Source organism: Calliphora vicina, chromosome 1, assembly GCF_958450345.1.
Source record: "Calliphora vicina chromosome 1, idCalVici1.1, whole genome shotgun sequence".
NCBI lineage: Eukaryota > Metazoa > Arthropoda > Insecta > Diptera > Calliphoridae > Calliphora > Calliphora vicina.
The window spans coordinates 145934178-145953943 of NC_088780.1; the positions used below are offsets into that span (position 1 = coordinate 145934178).

Here is a 19766-nt window from a genome sequence, read left to right on the forward strand (position 1 = left end):
TTTTTTTTTGAATATTTATTTTATTTCTGTTAAGTTTTCTAAAGAAATGTGTTTTTCCTTAAGTTGTTGTTCAACGGTTAGTGGTGGTTGAATTCTGTACTTTCATTCAAAATCATATTGCTATTTATATGTTCACAGCGGGTTGTCTAGTCCATTTTTGGTTGCTATATTTAACATTATTATCAAATTGTTTTATTGCTGACGAAAACATTTAAATTTTCCCACCTATGCCAATTTAGCAGCATATACAATTTTCTTATCATTCATTAATCATTTATTTAGTTTTCGTATTTTTTTTTGTATACCTACCTTCATTTAAATATTTGTATCCCTTTTTTGTGTTTGCTTTAGATTTATATAAAAAATATTTCATTATCACAGTTCTAACAATTGTTTAAATAGTTAACATATACAGAATTCTTTTTATTTACACTTGCCGACTTTTAGTGGTAAATTTGAATAGTTTTCAAATTACATACATTTGCATAATTTAAAATATTTGCTAAAATATTGCCTATTACTCTGTGTACTCTATATTCGACTGTGGCGAATTTTACGCATAGTGAAATAATTAAATTTAGTTTTTGGGGAAAAAAAACAGATTTTTGGTAACAACTCGATTTAGAGATGAAAAATCAGTTCTTATAAAATCCAACTTTTTTTTTAATAAAAAAAGCGTTTGTGATCTATAATTTGTTTTTTTTTTCAGAAAAAAAATTATGGGTCAATTTAATGTTTAGGAGTAAAATGAATGTTTGTTTGTGGAACATTTTAGACTATATTGTAGAATTTGATTTTGTTTTATTACTAAAATAATATCATTTTAAGTTTAATTAAAATCAAAATATCTTCACATAGAAAAACAAGTAATGGTCGGACAAGCCCGACATTATAATACCCTACATTAAGTAAATGAGCATAAACATTTTTCTTTTAAAATATCAAAAATTATATTCGTGAGCGATTTTCGGAGCTATGACTAATTATGGACCGATCACCATGAAATTAGGTCGTGTGATTTATGTCTATATTAAAGTTATTTATGTTGAATTTTGTGTATATACCAATATTTTTAAGAGATTTATGCACGTTAAAGTAATTTTCGGAAGCGATTCTATATGGGAGCTATGACTAATTATGAACCGATCGTAACAAAATTTGGTGACATGAATTTCGTATATATAAAACTTATTTGGTGCGAAATTTGTGGAGATACATATATAAATTAAACATTTATGACCGATAAAGTATAATTTCGGGAGGACATTTGTATGGGGGCTAGGTGAAATAATGAACCGATTTCAGCCAGTTTCAAAAGACTTCTTCCTTTGGCCGAAAATGTACTAAATATGTACCAAATTTGATCGAAATATCTTCTAAATTGCGACCTGTACTTTGCGCACAATGTTTACATGTACAGCCAGACGAACGGACGGACATCGTTTAATCGACTCAGAGAGTCGATCAGTATACTTTAAGGTGTTAGTTAGATCAATATTATTGGGCGTTATAAACATCTGCACAAAATCATTATACCCCCACTCCTCACTATGGTGGTGTAGGGTAAAAAAATCGATGGGATATCTGTTTCTAGTCTTCTATATTATCAATTGAAAAACCATAATTTCAATCGAACAATTCTAAAGTTAGTTATTTTAACCGCGTATGTCGTAACTGAAATATATGTTATGAATTCGTCAGTAATTTGGAAGTGGACGATTCCGTATCCAAGTCCACCCCATGAGAATTTAGAGTAAAAATTAATTCCATTGACCGGATGACGACCCTCTTTACATGATTACAACGAAGATATAACTGGAAAGTCATTATTCTACCAAAAACCTGTGGCTGCAAAATGTTATGCCTCATTGCTGATATCTTTATCCCAGGCTATAATTGTTACCACGTTATGACTTGCTTTATTCATAAAAAATCATTAATTTCTTTGTATGTTAAATTCTTCTCAGCAATATTATCAATCTACATATCGTCACCTAAAATGCAAAACAACGTATCATCAAAAAATTCAAAATTGATTACGATTCACTACATCGTATTACTTATCAAAAATAACCAAGTTATAACCAAAATTCATACGATTTTCTTAAACAAAATTAAGTATGCGTTTTGAATTCTTAATTAATAAATAGTATTTTAGGTAGTTTTTAATAAATTTGTTGCAATTAAATTTATTTTTTGCAGTAGTTGTTAGTAATTAAAATAAAAATATACAAAATATTAAAATATCTATTACTGATCTTATTTAAAATACAAATACATAATTTTATTTAAATTTTTTTCATACAAATGTATATTGATGATACGTTATTTTGGTTTTAGAAAACAACAATTCAAAATAACGTAAGACACATAGCATAAAGTGTGCTTTGAAAAAAATAGTTTTATTTATAAATTATATTTCTAGTGTCATTGTAATTCAGATTTGAAAATTTTGTTTCAATATCTCAAGTAGTTTCCATGTTATATAATTTTGTTTCTTTTCCTGTAAACTTAGGAAAAATGATGTTACGTTATTATACATTTAAGGTTTACTCTAACATTTACCTAATTTTACAACTAATTATAAGAAGTCTGATCGGACAGATCATTTGGATATTCTTATTTCATCTTTCCCAAATAAAATCAATTATATTCGGTATCATAGCTGTACCAATGCGCTACATTTTCATTAAAGGACGTCCAGTTTGTTGCGCATTTGTCACCAATTTTATTACCTGGATACTCTAATGGCCTCATGCTAACTTAACAAGGTGTTGTCTAAGTTGGGTCAAGAAATTAATACATTTTAGAAGACTTTTCAACCTTATAAAGGCTAAAAAATTTTCCCCATTTTTTAACTTTTGAAAATTTTTTTTGTCTCGAAATTTTGTACTTAGGTACCTCACACGATGTGTAAATCCTCTGAGAAGGGATTTTTGGAAATTCGAATTTTAAGGGGGCAAAAAAGGACAAAACGGGTAAAATCGGTATGTATACATCTCCGCAACTAATAAAGCGAGCCCCAAAAATCCAAATTAATCTGAATCTATGCAAAAAATGAGTGGTACTTGTGTGGTACTTTTTGATTGTACTTTAAAGGGATAAACCGGGCAAAAACCGAATTTTGGTAGTTTTTTGTATCCCATATTCCAGAAATTAAATTTAAATGGAATTGTAGTCCTTCTAAAAAAAATTTAAATGAATTTTAGCACATTTTTTACATTTTATCCCTTTTTTGGTACTTTTTTTAAGAAATTATAAAAAATATATTGTAGGTAAAAATATAATTAATAAGTAATTTTTAGTGTAATAGCATTCGCCGGGTATCCGCTAGTTTTATATAAAGTTACTTGGTTGTTTCAATCATAATTCATCTGTACGAAGTGATTTTCTGCAGCTAGAACCCAAAAGAACCTTGAGGAGGATTCGATTCTAGGATCTTTGTACTCATCATTGAACCATCGTTATAGACTGATGGTCGGTAGAAAAGGTGTAATAAAATATCGCTATAAAAACCATCTTCTGCCATGAAATGCATAGTGCGGTTCGACTCTAAGCATTACGTTTACACGATAGCTTAACATCTAAAATTATGCCAAGGTATTTGAATCTTTACCATCATGTGATCAATTCCTCTTGGAAGATAATTTTGTTTAATAAAATATCATCAGCATATGTGACTACCTTTGAACCTATCATATTGAGCCTTTTTTTAAAACAAGTTTTGTTCTACCGATACCAAAACTTGAAGTAACAATCTGCTCTTTAGAATATTCGCAGTTCAGTTCGTTATTCATTGGTCTACCCCTAAGTCAATTAAAGCTTCGACTATTGAGGATATACATATGAATGTATTTACATTTTTGATGGTTACCAACAAGTGTTTCCTTGATAGTACCTACAACGTGCTAATTTTTTTAATCTCGAACAAGGAGTCACATATTTTATTTTACTTCATATGAAAACTTATACGAAATCAACAAATTGCGCCATAAGGACTACTGTTAGATATTTTGTTTGGTGAGGTTCTGTAAAATTCCCACAACACCACACTCTCAAATATATTAGGGATTAGCCAACACTATAATTCCACCTAAGTATTTGACAATTTTTCTTTTAAATCCTAAAAATTTCATAATTAATATTTCTTTATTGTCCAATTGTCCTTCTATTGTTGTCATAACATTGAATGGATTTTTTCTCTCTCTCTCATCATCTTTCTTTAATCCATACTTGACTACTGAATAATTCTTTCAAGAAGTCATTGTTTACTTAACATTCATTTTTCTTACATTTAACCAGCAGCAGCTCTCATGCACAGCAGCAACAGCAATAACAGGAGCAACATCATTATAAGTGGTGTGGAAACAATACAAGTACAACAGCAACAACATAAACACAATCTGTACATGTACGAGTAGGTTCCGACCATTCGAAGCACCCACCTGCTTGATTCATTTACTAATACAAAAATAATAGAAGAAATACAAACTACAGAAGAAAAAAAAAACGAAATCTGAAATATGATGAAAAGAGAGGGGAGGGGAGAGGAATGGGAAAAACCACAGTAGTACTTATAGGAGTAAATGTATACATATACCCATAATATATATACTCGATCTTAATCAGATTACTTAACTTTATGCGCTTCGTGTGTCTACGGATGTCTGGAAGATATTATGTGTGGGAATAAATTCGATTAAACTGGTGGTAGTACAAGTACATATTTGTTGTAGCTGTTGCAGGAGCAGCAGCAACAGCAACAGCCGTATTGTAGCATTAACCAGCTACACACAATATGAGTTACAAAACTCCTCCTGTTATGATATTCATCTGATGGTGCTCGTACACCACCACAGTATGGAACAGCAGGGAGTAAACAAACAATATGAGCATCATGAGCATCATCATCATCAACATCATCCTCATCATCATCATCTGTATAATTTAAGTAATAGAATTTTATGTACTTTATACTGTTCTCATATGTGTGCGATTCGGTTTCTTTTGTTTCCTTTTCCGTTTAGCACTGTGTGAGTGTATTGTACTTACGCTCCTCGTACACGTTTAACTACAAAAAAGTGAGTGCGTGTAAATTTGTATTCTTCTGTTTTTGTTTTTGTTTCCTCTTGTCTTGAATGTAATAAATTGTGGAATAGAAGTGAACAAAACCGGGCAGAAAAAAAGTTGTGAGATTTAATTTTACTAATTAAATCCAACTTTGTCTTTGTTTGATACTTTGCTCGTGTGATTAATTTTATTAAATTTAATATTACACACACATGTGTGTAACATACGAAAAGTGCATCTCATCTCATATCGCTCCATGTGAAATCCTTGTGGAGCAAGTCGTTTGTTTCATTCCCAGTTTCTTAATTCATTTAACAGCCAACAGTTAATGGGGCTAATAAACTGTGTGTTTCTGTGTGTTGTTGCCTCCTATTTGTCAACAAGTGGATGGATGGATGTATCAACAGCTTTAAATGCTTTATAGCAGTGATAAAATATATTTTAACTGCAGTTAATATCTATAATGTTAAATACAATGTATTTTTATTAGACTAAATAAATTAGAGTCCGCTTTGGTCAAGACTTAGCAAATATATGTATCTTTCTTAATATTTAAAGGTTTTGTTTAATGAATCGCTTTCCTTAATCATAAATTTACATTATTTTGTCTCTTGAGCTCACTGCCTTTGGTTTTCCTCAAAAATAATTATGTGTTTATATTTACTAGGGTATAAGAGTTTGCACTTTTTATTTATTATTCGAGTGATCGATTAATTATTTAAATTTCCTCGATTCAAGCGAATAACGAATAAAAAATATTATTCCAATAATTAACTAAAATATATTTAGAACCAGAAATGTTCTCATAATTTGCTAGTTAACAATGAATACAAATACCAAATTAATAAAATAGACATGTGGATAATAGAAAACAAGTAAGAAAGTATAGTCGGTCTAGCCCGACCAAATGATACCCTACACCACGGAGATGATTATAAACAGTTTTCTTTCAAAATTTATATGGGAGCTATGATTAATTGTGGACCGATCGTTACAAAATTTGGTGACATGACTTTTGAATATATATGTTCAAATATAACGGCTGATTTGAAGTTGCATAATGCTATTTGAAAGCAGTGCCTCTCAAACTGTAACATATCTGTGGGCATTATTAACATTAAATAAAAGCTTTGAGTTGATCATTGATCGTAAGTATGACAACGCTGAATGTTTGCTTGCTTTGACAGTTAAAGAACATTGTAGAAAAATCACCAGAGATGGCGTATGCTCTAGGCTTCGAAAATACGAGCTTTGACAGTTAAAGAACAATCTAGAGTGCAGATGGCAGTGTTATAAATAGTGGCAGAGGTTGCAGTCGTTAGTGAGTTTATCAGAGACGCTTTTCGAATAAACATCAACTGAGTGCCTTAAAGTGCGCTGTATTTTTCAAATGAATTCGTATACATTATAAAGTGTGTCTGTATTTCTGCGAATTTATAAACGTGTATAAAAAACATTGAGTGACTATTTAATTCTGTTGTTGTACATTTTAAATAAATAAAGAGTTGTTACAATTTTCAAACTACTAAACGGCTTTTATTTGCAATCAAAAGTATCCGGTTTATTTAAAGGAAATAAACCAACGTTTTGAAAAGGTTAAAACGTAACAATGTATTACTTATTTGTGCCGAATTTTATTTGAATACCAAAATTTTTAAGAGATTTATGCAAGTTCAAGTGATTTTCGGAAGTAGGCCTTATATGGGAGCTATGGCTTATTATGGACCGATTGAAATTTGGTAGTGCGATTTCGGCTTATATAAAACTTATTTGTGCTGAATTTGGTTTGGATATCTGTATAACTAAGATATTTAAGAGATTTTGACTATTTTCAGATAGGGCAATCGTATGGGGGCTAGGAGAAATAATGGGCCGATTCTCACCAAATAGGCTTCGTTATTGGGACATTAAAAAAGCTTGTACCAAATTTTATCGAATTATCGTTGAAATTGCGACCTGTAGTTTGATTACAAGGTTTACATGGACGGACTGACGGACATCGCCTAATATACTCAGGAAGTGATCCTGAGCAGATTGGTATACCTTAAGGTGGGTGTTGGGACAATATTTTGATGCGTTACAAACATCAGCACTAACCCAATATACCCTCCCCACTATGGTGGTGTAGGGTATAACAAGTAAAAAAGTAAAGTCGTACATGCTCGACTATGGCCTACATCAGCTATTATTTATAATGCATTTCATTTCGATACATAAATACCAGGAATCTAAGCATGATTGTTAACTGATCCTCATATAATTTGGTCAAGTAATATATTTCTATATGAAAGATATAGTTGAATATTATTTCCATACTTGATTCAGGAGTATGCTCTTTATGGAGGCTAGGTTTAATTGTGCACCAATTTTAACAATATAATCAGGAGACAAATATACGGCGAATTTTATCATGATTCTAGTGTATTTAACATAAGTTATTATTCTGGGATATGGTGAAATCATGAACCAATTTCAATAGACTTTATCCTTCTTTAAGACCATAATTATATACATTTTACCAGTTATTTTATAAGTCATAACTGTTAGCATATTTTGATATCGTTATATCTATCCAACACCTACTTCTTTCGTTTTTTTTGTGTCGTATTTTTGCAAACTACATGTTGTCTTCTGAATATATATTTTTATACCCTTCACCATGAGTGGCAAGGATATATATAAGTTTTTCATTCCGTTTGTAATTTCCACATTTTTCATTTGCGACCCCATAAAGTATATATATTCTGGATCGTTATAGATAGCGGAATCGATATAGCCATGTCCGTCTGTGTGTTGAAATCAACTTTCCGAAGCCCCAAATAACTTACATACACGATTCATACATCAATATCTCCGAAATTCTTCCGGCTCGTCGCTATTTAAAATCGAGAAAATCGGTCCACAAATGGCTGAGATATAAGGAAAAAACTAGGGCAACCTCGATTTTTTTACCTATTTTTGACCTATATCTGGATTACTAAGTCATTAATATAGACAATATGGATATCTAATGATAGATATTTCAAAGACCTTTGCAACGACGTATATAAGACCATAGTAAGTTGGACATACAATGGGTCAAAATCGGAAAAAAATATTTTTTAACACGAATTTTTTTTCATAAAAAATTTTTTTTTTGTCATAAATTATTTTTCCAAAAAAATTAATTAAAGAAATTTAAAAAAAAAATTTTGAAAAAAAAATTTAAAAAAAATTTAAAACATTAAAAAAAATTTTTTGATTTTGTTTAAATAAAAATATTAAAAAAAAAAATATTTATAAGTATAATTTGGTGAAGGGTATATAAGATTCGGCACAGCCGAATATAGCTCTCTTACTTGTTTTTTATAATTTCGAGCCTTTTATCGAAATTTGTCGATGTACATAAGTAGTACATAAACTTTAAATACACACTCTTTAAAATCTGATTTTTTTTAAAACTGCACAACATTCCCTAATTTATTGTCAATAAATTTCATTATGTTCTAATGAAATTGCCCTGAATTACCTACTGTCTAGAGTATCCAAAACCGAAAACCGGTTAAACGGTTTTTCCATCTTTGTAAACTCCAGCGGTTTCGGTTTTTTGTCAAACCGGTTTTTGTAAGATGGTTAACCGGTTTGAATGAAATATATTTTCTAAAGCTCATTCAAACATATTTATAACAAACTTTGATATAATTTTTAAAAATATTGATTTATTTTATAGAAAATTATAGCATTTGACAATATTTCGTATAAAAGATATAAAATAATTGCATAAAGATACTTTATGCAATAATGCTAAATTTCCGAAGATTTAGTACACAATTCTTAACACATTTCCTATTTGCGTCCACAAATATAAATAAATTTAAGGAGAGCTTTTTCTTATTAAATAAAAATAAAAATTGAATATACTCCGGTTAAACGGTTTTTTTGAAGACAAAAACCGAAACCGTTTAACAATAATCAAATCCGGTGTTTTCAAAAACACACTTTTTCGGTTAAACCGTAAACCGGTTTTTCAAATTTACCGGTTTTTTGGACACTCTGCTACTGTCACCGATAAACACTTTTCTTCAATAACTTTTTATTGTATTAAAATTTAACAATTACACTATGCTACACCAAAAATAGCAATTCTGTTTTATAAAAAAATCCTTGAAAAATGGTATATATTAGGAAATATCACAACATTAAGGTTAAACTTGGATATGACAAATAAAGAGTTGTATGCGCCTGGAAGAGCCCTTTGGGAGAAAATACAAATATTTTTAATATTTTTTTTATTTTTTTTTGAAAATGGTCTAGCTCCCAATTTGTTAACACTAGACCCAAAATATTTTGGGAGACATCCAAAAACCAATCTCTATTTTCCACTATATACGAAGGGAGTCGCTCTAGAACACACAAAATACATGTTAATTTTTTGTTTTATCATAACAAAAAGAGTTTATAATAACAATAATGTAAAAAGTAGCTTATCCCTTTCGACGAGCCTACCTATGAACTCTAATAATGCTGAAACTATGTTTCCCATTGCATAGACATAATTTCTAAAAATAAATACCAACACAACAGCCAAATATCAATTGATAACATGATTTTAAGACTATTTTATTTTGTAAAGCATACAAATACTTATAATAAATAAAATTTAATAATGCCACATACTTAGTATAGTATAGTAGAACTTGAAGTGGTGGGGTGGGACCGAATATAGCATAGAATAAAAAGCTTAAATAGAGATGCACAGTATCACTAAAACAAATTCACATTATAATATATACAAGTAGATACCCAGCAGTTAGGCAAGTGGTCAATGTATCCCTTATATAAAGTAATTGTTGCTGATGTCTGGCCACTTGGCTGACTCCAATTTATATATTTTGAGTAATTTTTCATGAATGTGCTCTTTGTAGTGCAGAGAGAAGTCAATTGATTACTTAATACATCCCATGTAATCGAGTATGAAGACAATTATCACTTAAGTGTCTCTAAGTAACCTAGAGTGTAGTCACTTTAAACGTTTATTCCGTACTGCACTTTTTTGTGGGTAATTCGTACAAACTGGGTTTATACAAATTGTGTTGATATAATTCTAATAACGTTTATTTTCTTTTTTACTTACATAAGTATACTGACATTGCATGTAACCTAAAGTTAAATGTCACTTTAGTGTATCTAAGTAACCTAGATTGTAGTCACTTTAAACGTTTAAAAAGTAGTTATTTCACCCACCAGAAGTAATATATTGGAGAGTTGTCGGAGGAAGGTTTGTTTACAAGCAATAAGTTATTGGAAATGTATTTTTAACTGAGTATTTATGGACAATTAGCAGTAGACCACCCTTCAGTAGGCCACCTTTTGAAATTTCCAAAACGGGACACCACTAAAAGATCAGAGAAAAATAATAATTATTATCCTATTTTATTTATTAAAACAAAACATTAATTTAAATTGTGTAAAATCTAGACTCATAGGAACATAAAATCTATATATGGGGGATTTCATGTCAAGTGAACCAACTTTTGAAATCTATGTCTTCCGATCGGCATGAAATTTGCACTAAGCTTAGACCTATTGGATAGTAATTCAGACACAATTTTCAACAAAATCGGTCAAGAACTATCTGAGTTAGAGGCGGTAAAAATTTGACATTTTGGTGTTTTTTTGACATTTTTTTTTCCAAAATCAAAAACTTTTTGACTTTTCATTTAAAATTTCATTTAAAATTTTTCAATATCTTGTTTCGTTTCGAAATTATATTAGTTAAATTTATATCAAAGTAAATTTTTTGTAACTGCTTTTATTTGCAATCAAAATTATCCGGTTTATTTAAAGGAAATAAACCGATAAAGTTCTCGATTTTTTATATTTTTTGTGATAATTAATGTAAAAGATATGTTTTTTTTTCAAAACGAGACAAATGGCGTCCCGTTCAGAGTATCGCCGAGACACGGGACATTCGACTCTAAAACTGGTCTGTCCCGACGAAAACCGGACGGTTGGCAAATCTAATTTAGCACCCGTACATGTTAAAATAACTAGTTATGTAGCTGATCAAGTAACCAATTAAATAGCTAGTAAGGTAATTGACTCTATGCAACCGGTATGTGAATCAAATGCGTCGACAACTTTGGATCAGCTATCAGACAGTCTCTTTGTAAGTAAAAAGGGTCAAAACTAGTCTCGTAGTTACTTATGTAACTAGTTGTCACCCTAAATTATAGTTATAATCACCAGTTCGGTACAGTCTCCTAGAACTGCTAGGTAGTATATACATATGTTTGTATGTACATATAAGTTGTAAGTGTGTACACATGTTCTATAAATAGTTTTAAGAAGGGGTTTATAACCGTCACATTTGCTGTGTCATTGTACTGTCGTACTCATATAAAGAATGAAAAAAAATAAATACTCAAAAACAGTAACAAACTATTATTTGATTCTATATTTAAAATAAATATGTATGTACATATAAATGAAGCGTTTGTGTGATTTGGCTTTGTATAAATAAGTACAGTGATGAACAAATATTTCAGTTTTTAAAATAACAAAAATTTAGTTTTCACTATTTTGGTACCAACGCTAAATTCTGGTTTGGATCCCGAAATCTCCCGAATTTGGATACATACTATTGAATTTTCTATTAGGAAAAATATTAAATTAACTCAAACCCCCATCTATGAACTCGAATTATCTCTAAATTTGCTTCTATATTTTATTAAAAATAAAACTAACCGAAACATTTTGTTAAGATTCAAAAAGTACCACAATTTTTATATATATTTCGTTGGTACAATTTTTTTTGCATTCCTGAACAGAGTTTATTCATGGTGTGTGTATGTGTGTGTTTGACTTGTAAGCCTAACTTTATGCTACATATTTGTAAATACGAGCACGAGTATAATAGCGATACGGTTGGTTAAGTTAACTTGCTACTAACAAAAATATAGGTGGATTGGCTGCAAGATTAAATGGTAGACTGATTTTGTTTTTGTATTTATAGTTGTAGTTTTGTCGTTACAAAGAACAACAGCTTTTTTGTATACAATAAACAGAAAAATAGACTTACTCATACATACATAAACATTAGGGCTCTAAAAATCATTGTCATCTAAAAATCGAATGTTGAAAATTTGAATTTAGAGGTTGATATTTATCAAAAAATTTAATTGTTGAAAAAAAATCCAATTAAAATTAGTTTTTTTAAGGAGTGAGATCGAAAAAACCTTAACACAAGTTTTTCCTTAAGACTTTTAAGCCAAGTATTATTTGATTTTTTTCATCAAGTTAAATTTGAAAAGTATGTCAGTTATTATGTTTAATGTCAATTAAGTTAATTTGTTGTTAATCTGATTAAAATGAGTGACGAGAAAAAAGTGCGTACTAAAATTATTAAATATTTTCAATAAAACCCAACTTGGTCCTACAAAAAGTTGACCAAATAATCAAAGGTCTTTTTTATTTAAATGGTTTGGTATGACCTTTATTCGTTTTTGTAGTTTTTTAATGGTTTGGTGTGAGATATACAATTCACTTGTTCTTGTTCTTAATAACTGTTACTTTCTCTTTTATTTACATACAATAACATATTATTAGTAATTTTTAACAAATTATGGAAATAATATGAAGTCTGAGTAACAGAAATGAGAATTTTTTTTTTAAATTGTTATTAATCTTTTGATAAATTTTATATATTTAAGCGCTGATTTGCATCAAATGCATTTTTGCGATTTATTGTTCATGTTCGCAAATAAAAGTCACAAGCAGACCTTTACGAAAAAAATAAATTATAAATCACTCATACAGATTATTTGTGTTTGTTTCTTTTCTGTTTCACTCAACCCCAAACCTAAAATGTTCTCGAATAAATCACTCTCTCAGTGATATATCACAAAAACTTATTTTTAAATGGCTGCTAATGAGAATTTACCATTGAAATGAAAGTGAACCCGTTATTTTCGGTCTCTGCTTCAAACTGATTCCAATATTTTTAAACTTGTCCGTTAATAGAAATCCTGGTTCAGATAGAAGTAATGGTTCACATGATGTTTCTAAAGCTAATAAATAGAAAGCATTTTCAAAAGAGCTCCCAAAACATCCAGTAGAAAAGCAATCCGGTTAGCTCAGTACTCGGACTATTTGGTACAAAAAGTTAAAGCCAATGCAGGTTTAGAAACATACTAGGCTTAAAAAGTTCCCGACAGGAACTCTGCTAAAAATTTAGAGGCCCAAGGCAGAGCACGGAAATTGAAGTCAAATTTTATTTATAAAAATATATACCTGATGCATACTGGATGATGAAACGTGTGTTCTGCAGCTTGCGCGTCAATATTTTTATGTTGCTGCTGCTCGAGGGAATGTTGTAGAAAAGTTTGGGACCCAAAAAGCAGAACCATTTCCCAAAAAGTTCTTGGTATGGCAAGCAATATGCAGTTGCGGCAAAAGAAGCCAAACATTTGTTACAAAGAGCTCAATAAATACCGAAATTTACATCAAGGAATGTTTAGAAAAGAGGATGATTCCATTGATAAGACTTCTTAACGTGTCCACTTATTTTTGGCCTGATTTGGCATCCTGTCACTATGTTAAGCAACGTCTTGAGTGGTACAAGAACAATGATGTGGCAAATATTTGTACCAAGAGAGCCAAATCCTCCAAATTGCTTGGAAATGTGACCAGTGGAGAAATATTGGGCTCTGGTTAAAAGAGAATTGAAGAACACAAAAAAGGTATCCAAAGGTGTGATAGCTAGCAGTTCGAACAAAGTGATAGAAAGCACTATAAAAACCTTAATGGAGGGGTTTCCGGAAAAGGTTCATAAATTCATCACTATTGATTAGAACTATAGAAATAATATTATTTGTAAGTTCTAAAAACTGTAAGTTTAGTGGTTTCTTTTTTCTTAATTTCATAAAATCTAGTGCATATTCTAAATTTTGAACCCAGAAACTACAAAAACTGTCCTATAGAAAATAGTCTATGAAATGTTTTGTTTTAAAAAATAATTTTATCTTATTTAAGACTAAAAACAAAAGTTCCTCAAAATCCAATACCAATATCAAATCGGTCTCCACGTTAACCTATAACAGATACAACCCTTTAAATCTGCTTATTAAGAGTTTATTAGAATCAAAACAAATTTTAAGTTTTTGAAATTTTGTTTAAAAAAAAGTGTAAAATATAAAATTTTGAATTGGCATGCAATTTTATGATTTTTTATGGTATAAAATTATAATCGATGTCACAGAATAAATTCCAAAATCAATTTTTAATTGAATATTTTTCAAAATTTAAATTGTTTTGGAAAATATTGCTACTTCAACCCAGAACTCGAAACTTCAAATCAAACGATATACTATTTTTCGCAAAAATTTTGAGCATTTGATTTTTAGATAACGGAGAACAATTTTAGACCTTGGTAGCAACGAGGAAAAGTGTAAAATAGGGGCCCACCCTAATAAATATACATGTGTACGTACTACTCTTGACTATATTCAACTTATTTGTAACTGTTTATTCATACCCACACACACACATCGATTGTATGTGTGTTTGTGCATGTGTAAGTGTAAGTGTGTTTACAAAACGCATTTGTGTTACAATGTTTACACAAATATTTACGGATAATCTGTTGATTTCAAAGCTAAGGGATTATTATGCAATTTTTCTTCGTTTTGTGTTGCAGTTGCCTTCTGCTTTTTTTGTTCCAACCGTTTTTTTTATTATTTCTACTCATCGTCGTCGTCGTTTTTGTCGCCATCATCATCGTCGTCGTTGTAATAAGGACAACAAACAAACGAAAAAAATATAAAGAACTAAATAGTGTTTTGTTGTTGCTTATCCTTTTTTTTTGCTGAAAATAACAACAACAACAAAAATTCAACATCATCAACAAAGTACAGATAAAGTTGAATAAAATTCCTTACATTTTCTTCTCAAATTGTCTTGGGCTTCTTGTTGATTTTTTTTATACTCATCATCAGAATAAGATTTATATTGATTTTGCCATGCGGTTTGTAACAAAGCGAAACATTGGTGATATACTCCATACAGTGGGAGGACCTTCTGAGAATTACATTGGATAAAAGCCGGTTATTTGTCAAAAATTTAAGGAAAAGTGCATCTGAAAATTGCATTTTACATCATGAATACCTTTTTTTTAATACAAATATTTTATTTTAATTATGTAGTCTAAAGACTGCATTTTAAATCAATAAAAATCCGAATTTTTGAAAAAAATTAAAAAAAAAATCACAAATTTAACTCGCAATTTTTTCGAAATTAAAAAAATGGAATTGAAGAAACTGTGTTTATCGAATATGATTTAAATCGTAAAACCTAAGGTCAATTTGTTTGACCGTGTTATGGAATTCATGATATATTTTCATTATTATATTGGCTGTAAAATGCGGGATTTACAATAGATGGCATATCTTTTGAACACGGTTTTAGTTTTTAGTAACTTATATGCCATTTTAATCATTTATTTTCACATATACAGAGAAAACAGATTCGTTATAGCAATCGAATTTGTTGCCAATCGAATAATTCCACCTAAGTGACTGAATTCTACATTAGTGGCTTCCAAATTTTAGAAGAGGTAACAAAAGTTTGGTTGCTTCAAGCGAAATTCTTCTTTAACAACTGACTTTCTGTTCATAGAATCGAAAAATTCTATTCTTTTAAATTTTCTCTGTGTAGTTATTGAATATTTATTAGAGTGTAAATAACTATGTTGTTTTCCTTCGAAAATTTTGTTCCAACAAAACGTCATATGCGGGAAGTTTTGCTTTACTTCATTAATTTGAAAAAAGTGCCGCTGAAGCACATCGATTGCTTATGGTGAATGTGTTCCATCGGTTTCAACATACGTGAGATGGTTTGTGCGGTTCATAACTGGTGATTTTGATACGGAAGGTAAATCTCGTCCATGCCAGCCAAAAAAGTCTGTAGTCCAAGGCTTGGAGGCATCTCCATGAAGATTATTGTAAAACTCAAAGAGAGCTTGCAAAATCAAAACGTTTGCGAGCAGAAGGATTCGTCTAAAAACAGGGAAATTGGCTATCATAAGAATTGAAGCCAAGAATTGGAGGCATTACATACTAGCAGCAGGATTCACCCAAAAGCATGGAAATTGGGTACCATACGAATTGAAGCCGAGGAACCTTGAAAGACCATTATAGGGAACCTGCACCGAACAACATTGATTCGTTTGAAGCAAAAATTGTCCGAAAAATGACCTGAATAAGCGACCATTCGGCCATTCTATCATGACAACGCTCGGCCACATGTTTGGAACAATGTATCTGATTCTTGTCCTCAAAAGATGAGCAGTTCTTTTGGCTCACAATCCAAAGATGGGAAAAGGTCATAGCTAACAATGGCCAATACTTTGAATAAATTTATATTGTACAAAAGTTTCAAAATAAAACTACAAATTTGAAAAAATCCGCATTTTTAAGTCATACACTCAATAAAAAAATGGAACTGTTTCAAAAACACGAAAAGAAAGCAATTTAAAATTGAAAATCACTCAGTTTTTAAATAATTTTTGAGTGTTTTTCATACATACATTTTAAAATTGTTTTCGTTTCGTGTTTCTTTATCAGACCCAATACACCGTCCGACAAATAGAGAAAAAATTCGTTAGACACGAACCGGATGATATACGTCTGAAACTATAAATTTAATGGAGAAAAATTGTGTTTTAAGTTTATCATTTCGTGATTATGTGTCCTTTTTTAAGGACTTCAAAGTTTCAAAGAAGTACATTTTTCAAAAAATATTTAAAAATACTCCTGCTATTCCCACAATGACAAATTGTATGTCAAAAGAACAAGAAGAGTTTTAAAATATTTTGTATTATCTTTATTTTATACCGTAAGGATCAAAAGATGTCAAAAATGTCCTTTAATATCCTTTAAGATTGCCAATAAATTCCTTTTAAAAAAATAGTGCGTTAAAGACCCAAATTTTCTATACTAAATGTCAAAATTTCATCCTTTATATATATAAAGGTCAAATTAAAATATAAAAAAAAGTTATTAGTATACAAAAAAGTTTTATTAAGAAAAGTGCATGTTTATAAACTACACCACCATAGTGGGGGAGGTATAATGAGTTAGGGCTGTTGTTTGCAACATACAAAAATGTTGTCCCAACACCCAACTTAAGGTATACCAATCTGCTCAGGATCACTTTCTGAGTCGACTAAGCGATGTCCGTCCGTCTGTCCGTCCATCCACGTAAATCAAACTACAGGTCGCAGGTTTAAAGATAATTCGACAAAATTTGGCACAAACCTTTATATTGCCCCAAGGACAAAGGCTGTTGAATTTGGTTAGAATCAGCCCATTATTTATCCTAGCTCCCATACAATTGGCCTATTTGAAAATAGTTAAGCTCTCATAAATATCTTAATTATAAACATATTCAAACCAAATTCAGCACAATTAAGTTTTATGTAAGCGGAACTCTCACGACCAAATTTCGTGACGATCGGTCAACAATATTCCATAGCTCCCATATAAGCAACATTCTCGAAAATGTCATTAATATACATAAATCTCTGAAATATGTCAGTATCCAAACAAAATTCAACACAAATATGTTTCATATATTCGCAATTCATCCCACCAAATTTTGTGACTATTGGTCGATAATTAGTCATAGCTCCCATATAAGGCCCACTACCGAAAATATGTGTATTCAAATAAGATTCAACACAAATAAGTTTCATATCAAAAGAAAACTCTTTATAATCATATAACCGGTGTAGGGTATCATAAGATCGGGCTTACCCGACTATACCATTTTACTTGTTTATTAAAAAGTCTTCTTCGTTGCTTTTCACAACGGATTTTGTTATATTTTTTTCGAATGAAATATTAAAATAAAATATAAAAAATCAAATAATTCAAATTAAGTTAAGATAGAAGGATGAAATTTTGACATGTGGTATTCAATGTTAGGTTTTATCATTATCTTTATTTTTTTAAAAAAAAAATTATTGGAAATCTAAAAGGATATTTAAGGATAAAAATTTGAAAGGACATTTTTGACATTTCTTGATCCTTACAGGATAAAATAAAAATAATACGAAATATTTTACAACTCTTCTTGATCATTTGACACCAAATTTGACATAGTAGGATGATCAGAAGTATTTTAAAACATTTTTTTAAAAATGTACTCCTCTGAAAAAAACTCAAACAAAAATATTACTCAAAAAAGTTATACATACGAGTGTTGTTTTTGTTTTCATTTACATATTTTTTTTACTAATACATTCTCACAACTTAGGTTTTTGACAACTGAGTTAGGTCTTTGACAGGAGAGTTTCTCCTCTATGTGTATTCTCTATGCCCCAAATATCACCTTTGTCAACTCATTTATAAAGTGTTCTTTTTATAGAGGCGGAGTACTTTAAATTTAAACTAAACTGAGTTCTTCTAGATGTAATGTTGTTTCGTCAATAGTTTGAAGATTATCATCGCACCAAATGCGGCAATTCTGTTTGTTGATATAGCAATTTAACCAAATGAAGGGTGCCCGAAATCATATTTAAACATTAATGCCATAATATTATCTAATTAATAAAGCCAATTAGATGGTTAATAAAAACGTTTTTCTCTATTTTATATCAATTTAAAGTTTTCCGCCTCTAATAAAAAGCACACTTTAATTTTTGTCAATTTTATTAATAATTTATTTTGTTAGTTCTGATTTCTGTGATTTAAGCATTATTTATTGAATGGCCTTTGTGTTTTTCGCATATGTCATAGGGTCGTATGAGTAATAATTGTGCAAATAGCATGTAATAAATGTAACGCATACGTTATTTTTTATACATATTTTTTAAATATAACTCATACGTTATCTGTTTTATTTCATTTACTGGGAAAAAGAATACGCATTGCAACAGTTGTATTAATGTTTCAAATTTAAGAAAAATTTAAAATAATTAAAATCGATAATTAGTTAAAAACATTCTAAATATTCCTATAATTTCGTTTTTAAATTTCATCAATATACTACTATTCAGTTTTTTTGCGACTATATTCATATGTTCCAGACATGTTCTGCTAATGGGTATAAAAGATTCGGCACAGCCGAATATATTATTTTTACATGTTCTATCTGTGTTTCTTTACATTCTTGATGTTTTTGATGCTGCTGCTTTAAAAAACAACAAAAGATTTAGTTGGATATGTAGTCTATGTTTATAAATTGTTTCTGTTTAGGATTTCGTTGTTGCTGCTGAAACTGTAACTGTTTCGGTTGATGTTGTTATTGCTATTGCTGCTGTTGTGACAATTGTAAATAAATTTACAATTTGTTATACTTATGCGAATGATGTTGTTGCCACATACAAACACAAACACACACATAGTACATACATATGTACGTCTACTGGTATATGTAGATTATTCTCATTTCTTTTCGCCGTTGTTTGATGGTGTTGTTGCTGTTGCTGCTGCTGTTGTTACTGTTGTTGTTCATGATGTAATAGAAATGTATTTGAAATTTTCTTTTCAGTTGCGTAAGCGTTTTCAATACATTTTATTATATTTTATTATATCTGGCAGTTGACAACAATAAACTCAAAGAAATGAGCAACATAAACCAGCAACTAAAACAACATCAACGGCACAAAGAACAACAACAAAAAAACAAACCCTATACAAAAAGTTAAATGGACGGAC

General features: G+C 30.1%; 1 protein-coding gene across 1 annotated transcript in view; it reads left to right on the top strand.

Annotated features, from left to right (window-relative positions):
• Window positions 1–10981: 10981 nt before the first annotated feature.
• The window catches only part of orb (polyadenylation element binding protein orb), a 69862-nt gene continuing 61077 nt past the window's right edge, over window positions 10982–19766 (top strand). The window contains exons 1-2 of the mRNA XM_065503138.1: window positions 10982–11119; window positions 19305–19379. Of these exons, the coding sequence (XP_065359210.1) occupies window positions 10982–11119; window positions 19305–19379 (213 nt within the window). The remainder of the gene's footprint in view (window positions 11120–19304; window positions 19380–19766) is intronic.